The sequence below is a fragment of the Natator depressus genome, chromosome 1 (genome assembly GCF_965152275.1).
Source record: "Natator depressus isolate rNatDep1 chromosome 1, rNatDep2.hap1, whole genome shotgun sequence".
NCBI classification, from domain to species: Eukaryota; Metazoa; Chordata; order Testudines; family Cheloniidae; genus Natator; species Natator depressus.
This window is the reverse complement of record NC_134234.1, coordinates 163,899,655-163,917,307: the sequence shown is the minus strand read 5'-3', so window position 1 is coordinate 163,917,307 and position 17,653 is coordinate 163,899,655. Positions and strand designations below refer to the sequence as shown.

Here is a 17,653-nt window from a genome sequence, read left to right as displayed (position 1 = left end):
ATGGCATTGCAGTCAAGGCAGAGAACCACCAAATTAGCTTTCATATAAGCAGGAACACACAATTAAGAATTCAGCAATTCACAACATTTAAGAAGTTTTAGCTATACCTTGTCTTCAGATGGACAGAGATATAAATACTGGAATGTGGCAGTTATATTTTTAGAGAATCTTGGCCCAAAAACATCCTTGTCTGTTCCAAATTGGTGACGAGACTGACGAACAATAGAGTCAATAACATATAATCCAGGGACTTTATATTCTGGTTTGCACTGAAAAGAGATTGTTCCCAGTTATTGCAGGGTAGCATATACAGTACTAACAGCGTAACCCCCCTAATGCCCCAATAGGTTTCAGAATCGCTACAAGCAACCTGCACCTTGTACTTAAGGTTTTCCTGCAGGTCCCAATAGAAAACTTGAATTCTACTATTTACAGTTCTCTTTTTACCAATACTATAGGGCTGTACAAGGAGCTATGTCTAACACTACTAAATCTAATAGCAAAATGTGTTAGTAATGTGTATCCTGATAAACAAAGTAGCTAAAATATTTATCTTTGAGATAGACTGGCATGGCAATACAATTTAAACTTGACTAAAAGCACTCACATAAAGCAAATACTTAAAATATGATTAACCATGAACAACAGCTATCTAGGCCTTCCCACTAATTGAAAGACAACCTACAGGAAAAAGAATGAACTGCAGCAAACCTATTTATACATATGATGCAGCAAAAGTTTTACTATTTAAATCAATTTTATACTAATTAATTTGGGGGCGGGGGGGCAACGTGGGGACCGAAATGAGTTAAGATAATAAATATATAAGAGGAAGTAGTGTATGAGATATTGATCTTAACAATGCAAAAAGTTAGTTCTGTTGTATGTAATAAAAAAGGTTGGAATAACTTGGAGAAACAAGGACCACAAACAGTAGATACTGTGAAATGCAAATTGTTTAAATGGGCAAATGCAGAAATCAAGAATGTAAAAAAAGAGATGACTTCCATGTATTACATAAGCATTGTGTCCTGTAATGTTTCTATAACTAAAATTAATTGGTGGCAGAGGTAGGGAGGAAGGAGATACTTTGGGACCTAGGACGGAATAGAGGAAAGATGTTTGTGTCTCTTTATGTAGAAAAGATCCACTGTCTCCTTTGCTGCCTTAAGAAGCAGGGTCTGGGACCTGAACACAACTCCTCTCTTACCTTCCAATACAGACCACCACCACTGGGACATCAAGCTAGCTCTCACCCACTTTTCAGTCTCCTTCCACTAATTTAGAATTAATTAGATGCTTGAAAATAAAGTGTTTATCCTTCTGATGTTGCCTTTTTTCATTTGGCATATATTGCTATTTCTTCCTGTTTGTCTAATGGAACTTACATTAACATGCCTGTTGGTCTACTTTTGTGGATGGTGATGTATTTAACCTATTTTTCTAAGTTTCCAGGCGCCAAGGTGTGTAAGTTAAATTTTCTGGAAACAATCAATCATAACAGTAGTAGTAAAGAGACAAAATCAACTTGAAAAATTAGAAGAATTTGCGTTTCAAGCACTATATCTATCCTTAAATCCCACTGACAATTTCTGTGGTTTTATAATCACACTTTTTTTCATCTCCTGTTGCTGTGTGAAAGACTCGCATGAACAGAGGGAAATGATTGACTATATACAAATTGCTGTCATGCACATAGAAAAAAAAAAGGCTGAAAAAAAGCCTTAGGTAATACTTGTAGTATTACTAGTTAATAAAAAATAGGGATAGAGCTGTGGATGTTTAAATGCTCAGTATCCCATTAAGTAAATATTAAAAATACTATAAAAGCACTTACCTTTTTGATAAACTTCTCTACTATCTGGACTACATGCTTGTAGAGCTGGAAGAGAGATATGTGATCTATTTAATCATGATATGATTTATAGTGATGTATGATTTCAGAGGTATTTAAATTATTTGTACATATTAACAATTAGGAAAACAAATATATTCTAGTATGTGATGCACTTCATATCTCAAACATTCCTTTAAAAGTTTGCATGAAGAAAACTGACCTTGCCATTGGAAGCATCTCACATACATTAAATGAAGGCAGTACTATTGTGACAACTACTTTTTCCTTTGTTTTTAAATTTTTTTGTTAATTTTGATGCAATGGGATGTAATTGCATGCTACAACATTTTGATTTTATCAGATACAAATCATGACAAGACTGCAAACCATAGCATCAGAAAATGTCCTTTTCTTAAAAGCAAGTTTGTGTTACAGTTTTGCAGAGATACTTGCAGCATAACTCAAGATAAAGAATGTTCATTCACTTTCCTTTGGGAAAAAACCTCCAAAAACAAAAAAAAAAAAGAAATCTTTACCAAGCTATAAAATTTTAGAGATCAAGTAAAAGATATGCATTTTTTAGAAATCAAGTACAATCCAAAAATAATGCTACTAGTATTGTCTGAATTTGTGCTCTATTTCCGTTTTTCTTTACCTTAATAGCTTTAATGGCAGCTTTAGTAATGAGAATCATCTTTGCTCGGGAGATAGGAGGTTTCATCTCCATGAGTGAAAAGAGCTAAACAGAGAAAATAAACATTAAAAAAAATTCTGAAGGAAGCAAGTAAGTCAGTCAACATAACAGTCAATGCAGGTTCTTGGCAACTGTCATGCAACCAAGCTCGTGTTATAACAAGGCCTAAAATCAAGAGATTAGCCACTTCAACAATGCAATTACTGACTTGAAAGCCAATGTCTGAAGTTGTACAATCAATGTCAGGTTTTGGGGTTTTTTTTAAAGCCCCATCCATGGATTTAGCAGCTGTTGTCAGAAGATTTCACGTGTCTGACTTACCAGTTATGAAACTAGGAACACATTAATTCCCAAATTCTAAACTATTTAATGGAAACAATCTGAAACCAAGGGAATAAACTGTAGTTTGACTTAAAGTTAATTAACCTGATCATCAGCAGTTTGAGCTTGATCTTGCAGTTTATACTTCTACATAGCTCTGGACTCCAAAAAATGTTTTCCCATGAGCACAAATTTTTAACCATTGAGACCATCACAAACCAATATCCTATCTCCTATTCATCTTGTTACAAATAGGTATAGCAGCGTACATACTAAATACCTCTGTTTAACATTCTTGCAATAATAAGGGTGAGATACTACCACAGAAACTAAGTGCATCAATTGCTTTGGAAATTTTCACACACTGAACTACTCTTCATGCTAATATTACCCAGAGGGGAAGTTATTTATAAGTTCCTCCGAAATCAGAGCCAAGATTTTCGAAAGTAACTAGTGACTTTAGATGACCAACTGAGGCATCTCGAGAGCCTTATTTACAGGATTAACTAATTTCTTCAAATATAATCTAAGCACAACATTTCTGTTTTAACTACTGTACATTAAAAGTTGTCAGTGTTGTTCTATTAACACCACCATTCAAGACAAAAAAAGGCCTGACTGTTAAATTTCTTTAAATATCTATTTTAAAATTAATTTTAACTGTAATGGGTTTGTAAATTCTAAGAAAATTCATTAGCACCCAAAACGTTCTGTAAATTTGAGGAAGATACACGGTATTCCCCGTGCATAATAAAGCAGGGATTCAAACTGCTAAAAGTACAAAATCAACTCAACCTTAAAATGTGGATCCACAACTGGCATCTCTATAATTTAACAGCACCTGATGTGTGAAGGTTAAAAACTTAATGGAACCATTTTCTCCTAGAGTCAAGGTATTTAACAAACATACACAGAGTCCTCTACCTCTTTAAGGTGATGAGCATTACCCTGAAAGGCAGAGTAGTATTATCTCAATTTTGTATAGAGGGAAATTTATAAACCCAGATTAAGCCTGGGTCTACACTACAAACTTACATCAGTATAATTATATTGCTCAGAGGTGTGGAAAATCCACACCCCTGAGCAACACAGTTATACTAATCTAACTCACAGCATAGACAGTTCCTATGTTGATGGGCGAGCTACCATTGATACAGCTACTGCCTCCCGGGGAGCTGAAATACCTACGCCAATGGGAGAAGCTCTCCTGTTGGTGTAGGTAGGTAGCATCTTCAATAAGCGCTGCAGCTGTGTCACTACAGCTCTGTAAGCGTAGACAAGCCCAAAGGGACTTGAACAAGACTATAAAGAAAGTAAGAGATCCAGGAGAGGAAGTTCAAGCATCTTCTCTCCTTGTGCTGTTTCACCCCTTCTGTGTCAACTCCTCCCCACCCTCACCTCACCCACCACCTAATCACAGTAGAATTCTCCAACTGCCGACACAACAGTACTTCAGTAGTCTGGGGAAGTCGATGTCTGAAGACAGTGAAGCCCTAGAGACAACCACTGTTCAGGTGGGTAAAAACAGGTGCAGAAGAGAGAAGAGAAACAACCAACAGTTACTTCACACCAGCACTAAACTGTGCTGCTTTTGCTATATAACTATACTGAAGTCTAGATACACATACAACATCTATGTCACAATAAGCTATTTCACCTCAAAGAATAACTCACTAGAAGGACTATACCATCTTAAGAGATGGCAGGCCCTGATACACTTTCTATTTTCTACTTAGCACTTCTGACAGCACATGGCTGATCCAAAAGATCCTTCCCTCCCGCCTATCCTCCTCTCCCAGGCCCCACTGCAATAAATAAATAAAAATAATAACAAAAAAAATCATGGTACTGAGTCTCAGAGTCCAGGTCAGCTGGCTCAGGCTTGTGGGGTTAAAAATAGTAGTGTAGATGTTTGGGCTTGCTGGAACCCAGGCTCTCAGATCTTCCTCCTCGTGAGGTCTCAGAGCTCAAGCTCCAGCCCAAGCCTGAACATCTACACTGCAATTTTACAGCCCCACAGCCTGAGCCAACCAATACAGGCTGTGCCATGTGTCTTATACTGGAGCACAGACATACACTTTGAGGAAATGCCACTCTTGCTCCCCCTCCAACCTAAGAATAGGTGCACCACCACTTTGTCCTCCCCCTTTTAGCTCCTGCCCTGTGTCATTAAGTCCATTTCTAGATCTCCCAGTCTATTAAAATGAATGTTTGCTGCTCCTTCCCTACACTGCCCTTGCTATTTAAAAGGCAAGTTTACAGTATCCCAGAGTTCAGACTAAGGGGATATGAATATCAGAGCACACCAAAGTGCTGCACTTAACTCCCCCATCTGTACGCAAACTTATACTGTCTTGAGGTTGGATGTCCAAACTCAGAGCCTGCAAGTTCACATCCGCAGGATCCACACAAAGGAATTATAGCACAGCACTCTGGTGTGCCCTGCTAGTCACATCCCCTTAGTCTGAACTATGGGGCAATGAAGACAGGCCCTTAAGTTGCTGCTTACTATGGCAACAGTATGAAATTGACATGATTCCTGTAATCAAAAAACCTGCAAGTCTCAAAATATCCTATACACATGGGAGAGTTCAAGGTAAAAAATACAGCTATATTTAAAAAAGAAAGAAAATAAATGAGCTATTATAGAAATGATTCTATTCCTCAGGGTTGTGTAATACAGGAATCAGGACCTAGGAAATATCAGTTAAAAAGGCCTGATATCAGGATCATCATCTCCAATAAGAACCCATTAGACAAACACAACAAAGGAACAAGGAGAATTCTCTTTTGGACAGTTTAATCCAAAATAGAATTGTAGCCACCATATTAGCCCTTTTTTCTAGTATAATTGTTAAAGTCTGAGATCCCGGTAAGATGTTTAATAGCCCTGACTTAAGAGGCTGACAGATTTCTCCTCTCTTTCCAATTACTGAGGGAAAGAAAAAACAAAAGTAAATAGGTTTAGTTAAATAACTAACAAAATTATAGACTAAATACCTGCAGGCACAGAAAACAACTACCAAGCTTTCAGCATAGCTACCAAAACAAAAAAACCCAACATTGTCAGTAACTAAATACAGGAAGAACAAACAAGTACATGTTTGTTTCCTTAACTACTTTCTGGACTAGGAATCTATTTTCTTTCAACAGTATCTTCCTTCAGGAGCTAGTAGAAGAGCCAGCCACCACATACAGCTGTTGAATCCATTCTCTCTGTGTTATCATCAACCCTTTGAGCCAGATAATTTTTAACCCAGGAGTTTGGATGACCCTTCCACACATGGCAAATTCCAGCTCCAGATTGGCTTTAACCAGTCAACATTTCAAACCAACAGATACACTCCAAGCGAGCATCCATCTCTGGCTGCCGGGAAGGATTAGTATGGCTAACTAAACATTTCATGTCACCTGCTAGTTAGCGTCACACAATGAATGTGTTCCTTCCCTTTATTATTTTGAAGCTCATTCTCTTTTTTGCAAAATTATTACACATTCCTTCTTTGAAGTCACTGTCAGGTGAACAAAGAGAACGCCAACACTAATTCTCCTGAATTTTAACATGAAGATATTGAAAGAAAGTAACCATTAGCATGGAGATTTCTAAACTGTGATCCTCACACCTGCCCTTCCTGGTATAACACTAAGAGCAGATTCTACTCCCTTGAGGCAGCTGTGGCTGGGAGGCTGACAGAAGGGAAAAAAAGAGTACAAGGAGCCAGTGTTGTTTCAAGGAGCCACCTCTTTCTTCCCACAGACCAAGGAGGAGTTGTTCCAGCCGAGAAAGCAACCAGCCTCCCATCATGAGTGCAAAAGAAGCCTGTATCAAGACACTGTCCTCAGGAACAGCAGTTATTTCAGGAGTGTAATAAAAAAACAAAGAACAAAGAACTCTGGGAGTGCAGAAGGTAGCCATGGACCCAAGAGGAGGCAGGAGCCAGTACCAAAGATCAGGAGACTGCTTCTAGAGACTGATGTGATACAGCTAGGAACCAGAGAAGGATCCAAGAAGCAGGCAAGCACACAGCGGGTAGGAAGTGGGAAACCAAATATGAAGCAGTATATGAGGTAGGAGTTGGTAACATGGGGCCATTATCTGAGGAGCAAGAGAAGCAGGAATTGAGGCCTAGTAAAATAATCCATGAGAAAGAAAGAAAAATGAAGAAGGGCCTTGAGAAAAGCAGGGCTGGGCAGAGGACTTGGGAATACTGCCTGTGTTGCTGCGGACAGCACGTCCCAAGCCACAACAGCACGAACAGAGTGAAAGTGATGAGGACACCAAAAGCAATATTCCCAAAGGGGACTCTGAAAGTGCATACATGGGGAAAGTTGGGGTGGAAAGATATGGATCAAATTTAAATGCAAGTCTAAATTAATGAAGACAAGCTATTTAAAAAAAAAAACTCCACTTACAATTTGTAACTAGCCATTGGGATGGAATAAACTAAAATCTGTTTCCTTCCCTAATAATTTTCACATACCCCATTAAAATAAACATGGTGATTTGCAATTTTAGAGTGATTGCTAAACTGTGGAAGTTAAATAAAAATGTGGCAAAACCACGTTTTAAAGAAAAAAAATCAAATTTTGTGTTTACCAACCTTGTTAGTATCCCTTTAAATTTGTTTTGGAGCAAAATCTCACTGTTACAACACAGATGTGTTACAGTAAGGTTTATGTCCTTTCCATATATGTGAGTGGGAATGTCCCACTAGACTTTGGATCTTTTGTTATATAAGTTGAACCCAAATCAGGGTACATGCAGAAAAGCTATATTGTCACAAATCAGTAGAGAAGAGCATCATTCCAATAAAATTACCTACAAAAAATGTCAAATTTCTCAATTTGAAAAGTGTCTTAAAAATTCAACATCTTAATCAGTTTAAGAAACAGCACTTGGATAACCACGTAAAAACTTCAGTTTTTATTTTTATGGCAATGCATATTTGATACAATTAGCCAAAAAGACATCAATTTAAAGCTTTAGAGAGTACAGCAACTCCTCACTTAACGTTGTAGTTATGTTCCTGAAAAATGCGACTTTAAGCGAAACGATGTTAAGTGAATCCAATTCCCCCATAAGAATTAATGTAAATGGGGGGGGTTATGTTCCAGGGAAATTTTTTTTTTTGCCAGACAAGACTATATATTTATATACATACACACACACACACACACGCACAATAAGTTTTAAACAAACAATTTAATACTGTACACAGCAACGATGGCTTGGTTGAGGTGGAGGAGTCAGAGGGTGGGATATTTCCCAGGGAATGCCTTTCTGCTAAATGATGAACTAGCAATTGGCTGAGCCCTCATGGGGTTAACTCGTTGTTAATGTAGCCTCACACTCTAAAAGGCAGCAGGAATGGAGGGAGGGGAGATAGCATGGTCGACAGAGACAGAGTGTGTGTGTGTGTGTGTGATGCACATTTCCCCTTTAAGTATGCTGACCCACTCTTAAGTACACTGCCTTGTTAAGTTAATCAGCAAGCTGAGACCACAGCTACAGCCGGAAAGCTCCCTCCGTCCTGAGCCCTGTCCTCTGTCCCCCTGCTCTATGGAGATGGGGTAAGCAGGGTGCAGGAGCAAGGGGGAGGGGGACACCCTGACATTACCCCCCTCCCCCGCCACCCCTACACAGCAAGCAGGAGGCTCGGGGAGCAGCTCCAAGGCAGAGGGCAGGAGGAGCACATGGCAGTGGGGGGAGGGACAGCTGAACTGCCGGCAATTGATAGCCTGCTGGGCAACTGCTGCACAGGGAACTTGGAGTGCGGAGCTGACAGGGGGACTGGTGGTCCACCCTGGTTCCAAGCCCCCACCATCTAGCTCCAACAGGCTGCTCTTCCTGCAGTGGACAAAGCAGGCGGCTGCCAAACAACGTTATAAGGGAGCATTGCACAACTTTAAACAAGCATGTTCCCTAATTGATCAGCAACGTAACAATGAAACAACTTAACCAGGACGACTTTCAGTGAGGAGTTACTGTATTTTAAATTGACTACCTCAGAACAGGGATCTTTCCCTACAATCCTCTCCCCCAGGCAACTGTACCTAAAACAGTAGATTTTCCTCCTTCCTCACTCTGCAGTGGAAACAATCATATTCTATGTGCATCACACTTTAGGTTTCATAGCTGTTTCCCAACCCCATCCACAGCTACTGACCTCATAGACTAAAGAAATGAGAGGTGGAGACAAATTCTCCTCTCAGCATGTTTGCTTGGAGCCACAGATACTCAGTTTGGCAAATCAAAGCCACACTAGAATTAAGTTGAGGCACTGGGGAGGGAACTGAGTAACAAAAAAATACCCCCGTCATCTAGGATGTTGAGGGAAAAAAAAGTCAAGGTGAAGACAGAAGTAAAATGAAGCTACTTTATTTTAAAAGGGATATTGTCAGCCTGAAGACCATGGAGGACTGAGGTATTATACACCTGCTCCTGAATTCTGCTGATTTCAGTGTTTTTAAAATATATGAGGAGTACTTGTGGCACCTTAGAGACTAACAAATTTATTTGGGCATAAGCTTTCGTGGGCTAAAGCCCACTTCATCAGATGTATGCAGTGGAAAATACAGTAGGAAGATAGACATATACAGAGAACATGAAAAAATGGGTGTTGCCATACCAACTCTAATGAGACTAATCAATTAAGGTGGGCTATTATTATTAGAACTAGGAAGAATCAGAACCATTAATGTGGAACGTTGCTCTCACCAGCAGGCGGGCAGTACGGGCTGCTGCTGGGGGGAGGGAGGGTGGGTGGAGAGACTGCTCAAGCTGCTGTCTGAACTTAAAGAGACAGCATACCAACACACCCACTTTGTTTCTGTCTCTTCCCCCAACACACCCACCCACTTTCAGTTGAAAAGCAGCTCACAATCTAGTAGGATGCCCATAGAAACATGACTGAGAACCCTGCATTATGTGACGCTGTACCTGCCCCATAAGGCATTGCAAACCCTTCCCAAAGCACCCTGTGGCCAGTTGCACAGTGGGATAGCTACCGACAAAGCACTGCTCTCTGTGTTGATGCAAAAGCGATGCTAGCGAACAGGGGAGTTTGAGAGAGGGTGAAGGAGATCCCCCTGCTGAACGAACAAGGTGTGAGTGCTAACCTTGGAGTGAGTGAGTTTGTTTGGCTGTGTGTGTTTTTCTTTTTCTTTCAGGTTATTTCAGTTACATGGTCAACTGGGTCAAATGGGATTGTGTGTTTGGGGACAGTTTGAGCCTTTGTTCCCTTAAGCATCCTTGATCAGCCTTGTGATCACCCTCCCTCTATATGATTAACGAGGAGGTAGGGCTGACGTTGGAGGGAAGGCCTTAAAAGCCAGAGGCTAAGCGACCAAGGGGAGAGAGGGAGTCATAATATAATCATTATGGTTAGGAAGGGCCGCATCGCCAGTGCCAACACTGCTCCTGTCTCTTCCACCTGTGCCTGTAACCAGACAGAGAACCTAACCATGGATGTCTCTACCCAGATCCTAGTGTGGATTTTCAGACTGTGGCCTGCATTTCCCACTCTCAGAAAGCCAGGCTGGGGGGGACCATCCAGTGTGAGAGGTGCCTGCTGGTGGAATCTCTCAGCAAGCAGGTGGAAGAGCTACAGGAGGAGGTGGGTAGGCTGAGCATCCGTGCATACGAGGAATTCATTGACAGTATTCATATGGAGACTTCCAAGGCTGGAGTCGCTATCTAGCTAGCGAGGACTGATGTCATGCCACCAGGGAAGGAGGATAAGGCTCTGGTACAGGGAGGACACTGGCTGCTGGTTACTTCTGGCAGCAGGCAGTGCTCCACTCCTACTCCCAACCCACCCACTATGGTGATGGAGAACCGTTATGCTGCCCTGGCAACGAGTGATGAGGAATCACCTCCAAAGGTTGAAAAGGAGAAGCCATGTACCCCCAAGGCTGGGAGGATCACATGGCATCCCAGGAGATATGCTGCCTGCCAGGGGCCCGTATCAGAGATGTTATGGAGGGATTGTCCAAGATCATCCAGCCCTCCGACTACTACCCCATGCTGCTACTCCTTGTGGGCACTAATGATACTGCGAGGTATGACCCTCAGCAGATCAGAAGTGACTACAGGGCTCTGGGAGTAAGGGTGAGGGAGTTGGGACCGCAGGTGGTGTTCTCTCCAGTCCTTCCAGTCAAGGGTAGGGGCCTCAGCAGAGACAGATGCATCCTGGAGGTGAATGCCTAGCTGCAAGGATGGTGTCGCCAGGAGGGCTTCAGCTTCCTTGACCACGGGATGCTGTTCCAGGAAGAAGGACTGCTACGCAGAGATGGGGTCCACCTATCGAAGAAGAGAAGAGCATATTTGGCTACAGACTGGCTAACATAGTGAAGAGGGCTTTAAACTAGGTTCAACAGGGGCAGGTGACCAAAGCCCACAGGTAAGTCAAAAACATGGAGACCTGAGAGAAGGGTCAGAATAGGGGGAGCATGGGCTGTTACAACATAAATAAGGGAGAGACAAGACAGAAAGGGGAGGGGGGAAATCAAATCAGTTATCTTAGCTGTCTGTATACTAATGTGAGAAGTATGGGGAATAAGCAGGAAGAACTCGAAATGCTAGTAAATAAACACAACTATGACATAGCTGGCATCCCGGAGACTTGGTGGGATAGTACTCATGCCTGGAATATTGGTATAGAAGGATACAGCTTACTCAGGAAGGACAGGCAGGAGAAAAAGGGAGGAGGTGTTGCCTTATGTATTAAAAAATGTATACACTTGGACTGAGGTTGAGATAGAAATAGGAGACAGACCTGCTGAAAGTCTCTGGGTAAGGATAAAAGGGGTAAAAAACAAGGGTGCTGTCATGGTAGGGGTCTACGACAGACCACCAAACCAGAAAGAAGAGGTGGATGATGCTTTTCTTAAACAGCTAACAAAATCATCCAAAGCACAGGACTTGGTGATGGAGGACTTCAACTACCCAGACATCTGTTGGGAAAATAACATAGCAGGCCACAGATTATCCAACAAGTTCTTGGAATGTATTGGAAACAATTTTTTATTTCAGAAGGTGAAGAAAGCTACTGGGGGGAGGGTGTTCTAGATTTGATTTTGACAAATAGGGAGGAACTGGTTGAGAATTTGAAAGTGGAAGGCAACTTAGATGAGAGTGATCATGAAATGGTAGAGTTCATGATTCTAAGGAATGGTAGGAGGGAGAAGAGCACAATAAAGACAATGGATTTCAAGAACACAGACTTTCACAAACTCAGGGAGCTGGTAGATAAAATCCCATGGGAAGCAAGTCTAAGGGGAAAAACAACCGAAGACGCTGGTAGTTTTTCAAAGAGACATTATTAAGGGCACAAGAGCAAACTATCCCACTGCACAGGAAAAATAGGAAGTATGGCAAGAGACCACCCTGGCTTAACCAGGAGATCTTCAATGATCTAAAACTCAAAAGAGTCCTACAAAAAGTGGAAACTTGGTCAAATTACAAAGAATGAATATAAAAAACAAACACCACAAGTATGTAGGGACAAAATCAGAAAAGCCAACACACACAAAGAGATCAAACTAGGTAGGGAATAAAAGGAAACAAGAAAATATTCTACAAATACATTAGAAGCAAGAGGAAGACCAAGGACCAGAAGACCAGAGTAGGCCTGTTACTCAATGAGGGGGGAAAGACAATAACAGAAAATGTGGAAATGGCAGAGGTCCTTAATTACTTCTTTCTTTCGGTTTTCAGCAAGAAGGTTGGTGGTGATTGGACGTCTAACATAGTAAATGCCAGTGAAAATGAGGTAGGATCAAAGTCTAAAATAGGGAAAGAACAAGTCAAAAATGAGGTAGACAAGTTAGATGTCTTCAGATCACCAGGGCCTGATGAAATGCATCCTAGAATACTCAAGGAGCTGACTGAGGAGATATCTGAGCCATTCGTAATTATCTTTGAAAAGTCATGGAAGACGTGAGACATTCCAGAAGACTGGAAAAGGGCAAATATAGTGCCCATCCATAAAAAGGGAAATAAGGACAACCCGGGGAATTACAGACCAGTCAGCTTAACTTCTGTACCTGGAAAGATAATGAAGCAAATAATTAAGCAATCAATTTGCAAACATCTAGAAGATAATAAGATGATAACAGTCAGCATAGATTTGTCAAGAACAAATTGTGTCAAACCAACCTGATAGCTTTCTTTGACAGCTTAACAAGCCTCGTAGATGGGGGAAGCGGTAGATGGGGTATATCTTGACTTTAGTAAGGCTTTCAATACTGTCTCACATGACCTTCTCATAAACAAACTAAGGAAATACAACCTAGATAGAGCTACTATAAGGTGGGTGCATAACTGGTTGGAAAATCGTTCCCAGGGAGTAGTTATCAATGGTTCACGGTCATACTGGAAGGGCATAACAAGTGGGGTCCCGCAGGGATCAGTTCTGGGTCCGGTTCTGTTCAATATCTTCATCAATGATTTAGATAATGGCACAGACAGTACACTTACAAAGTCTGTAGACGATACCAAGCTGGGAGGGGTTGCAAGTGCCTTGGAGGACAGGATTAAAACTCAAAATGATCTGGACGAATTGGAGAAATGGTCTGAAGAAAACAGCATGAAATTCAGTAAGGAAAAATGCAAAGTATTCCACTTAGGAAGGAACAATCAGTTGCACACATAAAAATGGGAAATGACTGCCTAGGAAGGAGTACTGCGGAAAGGGATCTGGGGTTCATAGTGGATCACAAGCAAAATGAGTCAACAGTGTAATGCTGGTGCAAAAAAAAGCAAACATCATTCTGGGATGTATTAGTAGGAGTATTGTAAGCAAGACACGAGAAGTAATTCTTCCACTCTACTCTGCGCTGATTAGGCATCAACTGGAGTATTGTGTCCAGTTCTGGGCACCACATTTCAAGAAAGATGTGGACAAATTGGAGTAGGTCCAGAGAAGAGCAACAAAAATGATTAAAGGTCTAGAAAACATAACCTATGAGGAAAGATTGAAAAACTGGGTTTGTTTAGTCTGGAGAAGAGAAGACTGAGAGGGAACATGTTAACAGTTTTCAAGTACATAAAAAGGTTGTTACAAGGAGGACGGAGAAAAATTGTTCTTTTTAACCTCTGGATAGGACAAGCAGCAATGGGCTTAAATTGCAGCAAGGGCGGTTTAGGTTGGACATTAGCAAAAACTTCCTGTCAGAGTGGTTAAGCACTGGAATAAATTGCCTAGGGAGAGTGTAGAATCTCCATCATTGGGGATTTTAAAGAGCGGCTTGGACAAACACCAGTAAGGGATGGTCTAGATCAGGGATCAGCCAGGACAGTTTGTTTACCTGCGGACGCTACAATGGCAGCCAGTGATTCCCGCAGTCCCCACTGTCGTGGAACAGTGAACCGTGGCCAGTGGGAGCTGCAGGTAAACAAATGGACCCGGCTCGCCGGCGGATCTCCCTGATAGCCACGTGCCAAAGGTTGCTGATCCCTGGTCTAGATAATACTTGGCCCTGCCATGAGTGCAGGGGACTGGACTAGATGACCTCTCAAGGTCCCTTCCAGTTCTATGATTCTAAGAGCTGCTAGTGTGGATGTGCTCTGCCGACATAAGGAGCATAGTGTGGACAAGCGACAGCGGTTTAACTAAAGCGGCATAACTTTTGTTGACAATTCCGCAGTGTAGACAAGGCCTTAAACACCAGCAGCTGCCCTTTGTCAACAGGATATTGCCTTTGAACCCTCCACCCCCACTTTGATATTCACTACTGGCTACTAAGTTTCTGGTGATTTTTTTCAAGCCTTGTTTAGGGCCAAGAGAAAACAGTCCAACATATAGATATCTTCAGCAGACTATCAAAGAATGTTCCTAACTGAGTAAGTTTTCCAACAAACATGTTGAAAAAAATTTCTCCAAAAGCAGGTCTTCCATAGTCCATGTATACTGCCACTTACCCACAAATTCCAAATCACCTTCTCTAGCACAAGGAAGTTTTATTTTAAGGCAACTCATCAAGGAAATATAATGAAGCAGACTTTGAAAGCGGTCTTCCCCACACAGACGAGTACATCAACTACAACCGAATATCAAAGAGCAAGGAAGTGGGGGGCAATTCCAGAAACAATGATAAAGCTAGTCCACTTTTTTTATATTTTGACAAGGAACAACAGAGGTAGAAATACCAAATATCTCCATATGAAGTTAGGGCAAAGGATAGTGGTAAACAATGAACGTTTTTAAACTGAAGTCTGCAAAGACAAGAAAAAAATATATTTTGGGCTGGGCATGATCTTTAAAAAATACAAGTACCACATATATCTATATCTTCTGGGAAATACCAAATGTGAGAAATATACGTTTTGCGATACTATTGAACAGAACCCTGTTCAGGTTCAGTAGCTTCCACCCATATTAAATATCATGGCACACAAAAATGAAGCTGTGAACGTTTGCAAACTGCTTTAAGGAGCTCAATTACCCACTTTTCAGAAAAAGAGATCTGTGTCTGATGTGACAAGTCTCAAACTTCTGAGTTACTAGTTCTTCACATCAACATCAGTTACTTAATTGGCCAACAGGAAATGCTGAAAACTGGGCATCTGGCATTAAGCGCTTGTCTACACTATGGGGTTAGGTCGAATTTAGCTGCATTAGGTCGATTTTAAAATGAATGCATCTACACAACCAACCCCGTTCTGTCGACCTAAAGGGCTCTTAAAATCGACTTCTGTACTCCTCCTCGGTGAGAGGAGTAGCACTAAAATCAACCTTGCTGGGTCGAATTTGGGGTACTGCAGACGCAATTCAACAGCATTGGCCTCCCGGAGCTGTCCCAGAGTGCTCCAATGTGACCGCTCTGGACAGCACTTTGAACTCTGATGCACTAGCCAGGTACACAGGAGATTTTGAATTTCATTTCCTGTTTGGTCAGCGTGGCGAGCTCAGCAGCAGAGGTGACCATGCAGTCCCCCCAGAATCGCAAACGAGCCCCAGCATGGACCAAAAGGGAGACACTGGATCTGATTGCTGTACGGGGAGAAGAATTTGTGCAGGCCAAACTCTAATCAAAAAGAAGAAATACAAACATATATGCCAAAATCGCACAGGGCATGGTGGACAGAGGCTACAACAGGGACACACAGCAGTGTCGCATAAAAGTTAAGGAGCTCAGACAAGCCTACCAAAAGACAAAGGAAGCAAATGGTTGCTCCAGGTCAGAGCCCCATACATGACACTTCTATGATCAGCTGCATGGCATTCTTGGGGAGGGACCCTACCACTACCCCACCACTGACCACGGACACCTGCAAGGGGGAGTCTCACGCAACAGGGAACAGGATTTTGTGGATGAGGAGGAGCAGCAGGCAAGTGGTGAATCCGTTCTCCCCAGCAGCCAGGACCTTTTCATCACCCTGGATCCAATACCCTCCCAAGGCGGGATCCCCAACCCTCAAGCCAGAGAAGGCAGCTCTGGTGAGTGCACATTTTTAACTACAGCACAGGGTTTAAAAACAATAGTGTTTAATGTCTGATTTGCCCTGAAGAATTGGGATGCATTCACGGCCAGTACAGCTACTGGAAAAGTCTTAACGTGCCTGGGGTGGAGCGGCAATCCTCCAGGGACATCTCCATGAAGCTCTCCTGGAGGTACTCTGAAAGCCTTTGCAAAAGGTTTCTGGGGAGGGCTGTCTTATTTCATCCTGAACAGTAGGACACTTTACCACGCCAAGCCAGTAGCAAGTAGTCTGGAATCATTGCAGCACAAAGCATGGCAGCGAATGGTCCTGGGTTTTGGTCGCATTCAAGCAACATTCGGTCTATACCTTTCTCTGTTAGCCTCAGGAGAATGAGATAATTCATGGTCACCTGGTTGAAATAGGGAAATTTTTGTAAGGGAACAGTAAAAGGACCCTGTTCATGCTGGGTTTTTTGCACTTGGCTAAAAGGGATCATCCTGGAGAATCAGCAGGGGGGAGGGGTGAAGGGCTCATCTCAGAGAATAGCCACGTGGCAGCTGGGGGGAGGTGTGTGCTGTATATGCACCTGAAAACCACAACCCCTCCTTTTAAATGTGAAGCCCAACCAGCATTGCTTGCTATAGGAAAGGATGGCGCTGCAGTCTGAAACCATTCCCACATGTTATAAAGGCGTAAGAAGCCAACCACGCGTACCAAAAGGCTTACCATGGCTGCCTGGAAACCGAATTCTGTTGCCCAGCCACGTGTGATGTGTCACCATACAGGCAGGTGCTCAATATAAAACGCAAAATGCGACCTTGTAGCTAAAGCACATGTGCTGTCTGCTATGAATTGCCTGATTCACTGTGAAAGAGTCTCCCTTTTGTTCTCAGAAATGTATCATCTTAAATTTTACTCTCCCTTTTTATCTCCCCCCAGGTGCAAATGTTTCTATGCTCCCCCTATCATCTCTGTCCGAGGTTATCGCAGATTAGAAGGTGAAAAAAAACACAGTCACAATGACATGTTTTCCGAGCTCATGCAGATCTCCCGCACTGATAGGGCACAGCTTAATACATGGAGGCGTTCAGTGGCAGAGGCCAAGAAAGCATTAAGTGAGCGCAAAGAGCAGAGGCAGGAGGCGATGCTGAGGCTAATGGGGGAGCAAATGGACATGATGAAGCGTCTGTTGGAGCTGGAGGAAAGCCAACAAGAGCACAGCCCCCGACTGCATCCATTGTATAACAGACTGCCCTCCTCCCCAAGTTCCATATACTCCTCACCCAGACACCCAAGAACACGGGGGGGAGGGGGGGGGAAGAGCCGCGGGAGACTTCGGGCACCTAGCCACTCCACTCCAGAGGATGGCCCAAGC

At 42.4% G+C, this 17,653-nt stretch overlaps 1 protein-coding gene across 2 annotated transcripts in view; it reads right to left on the bottom strand.

Annotated features, from left to right (window-relative positions):
* Positions 1-17,653, bottom strand: part of SCAF4 (SR-related CTD associated factor 4) — a 75,544-nt gene that overhangs the window by 47,829 nt on the left and 10,062 nt on the right. For both annotated transcript variants that reach the window (XM_074970787.1, XM_074970795.1), the window contains exons 2-4: positions 2,493-2,576; positions 1,838-1,882; positions 108-269 (exon numbers count right to left, since the gene is read on the bottom strand). In XM_074970787.1, the coding sequence (XP_074826888.1) occupies positions 108-269; positions 1,838-1,882; positions 2,493-2,576 (291 nt within the window). The remainder of the gene's footprint in view (positions 1-107; positions 270-1,837; positions 1,883-2,492; positions 2,577-17,653) is intronic.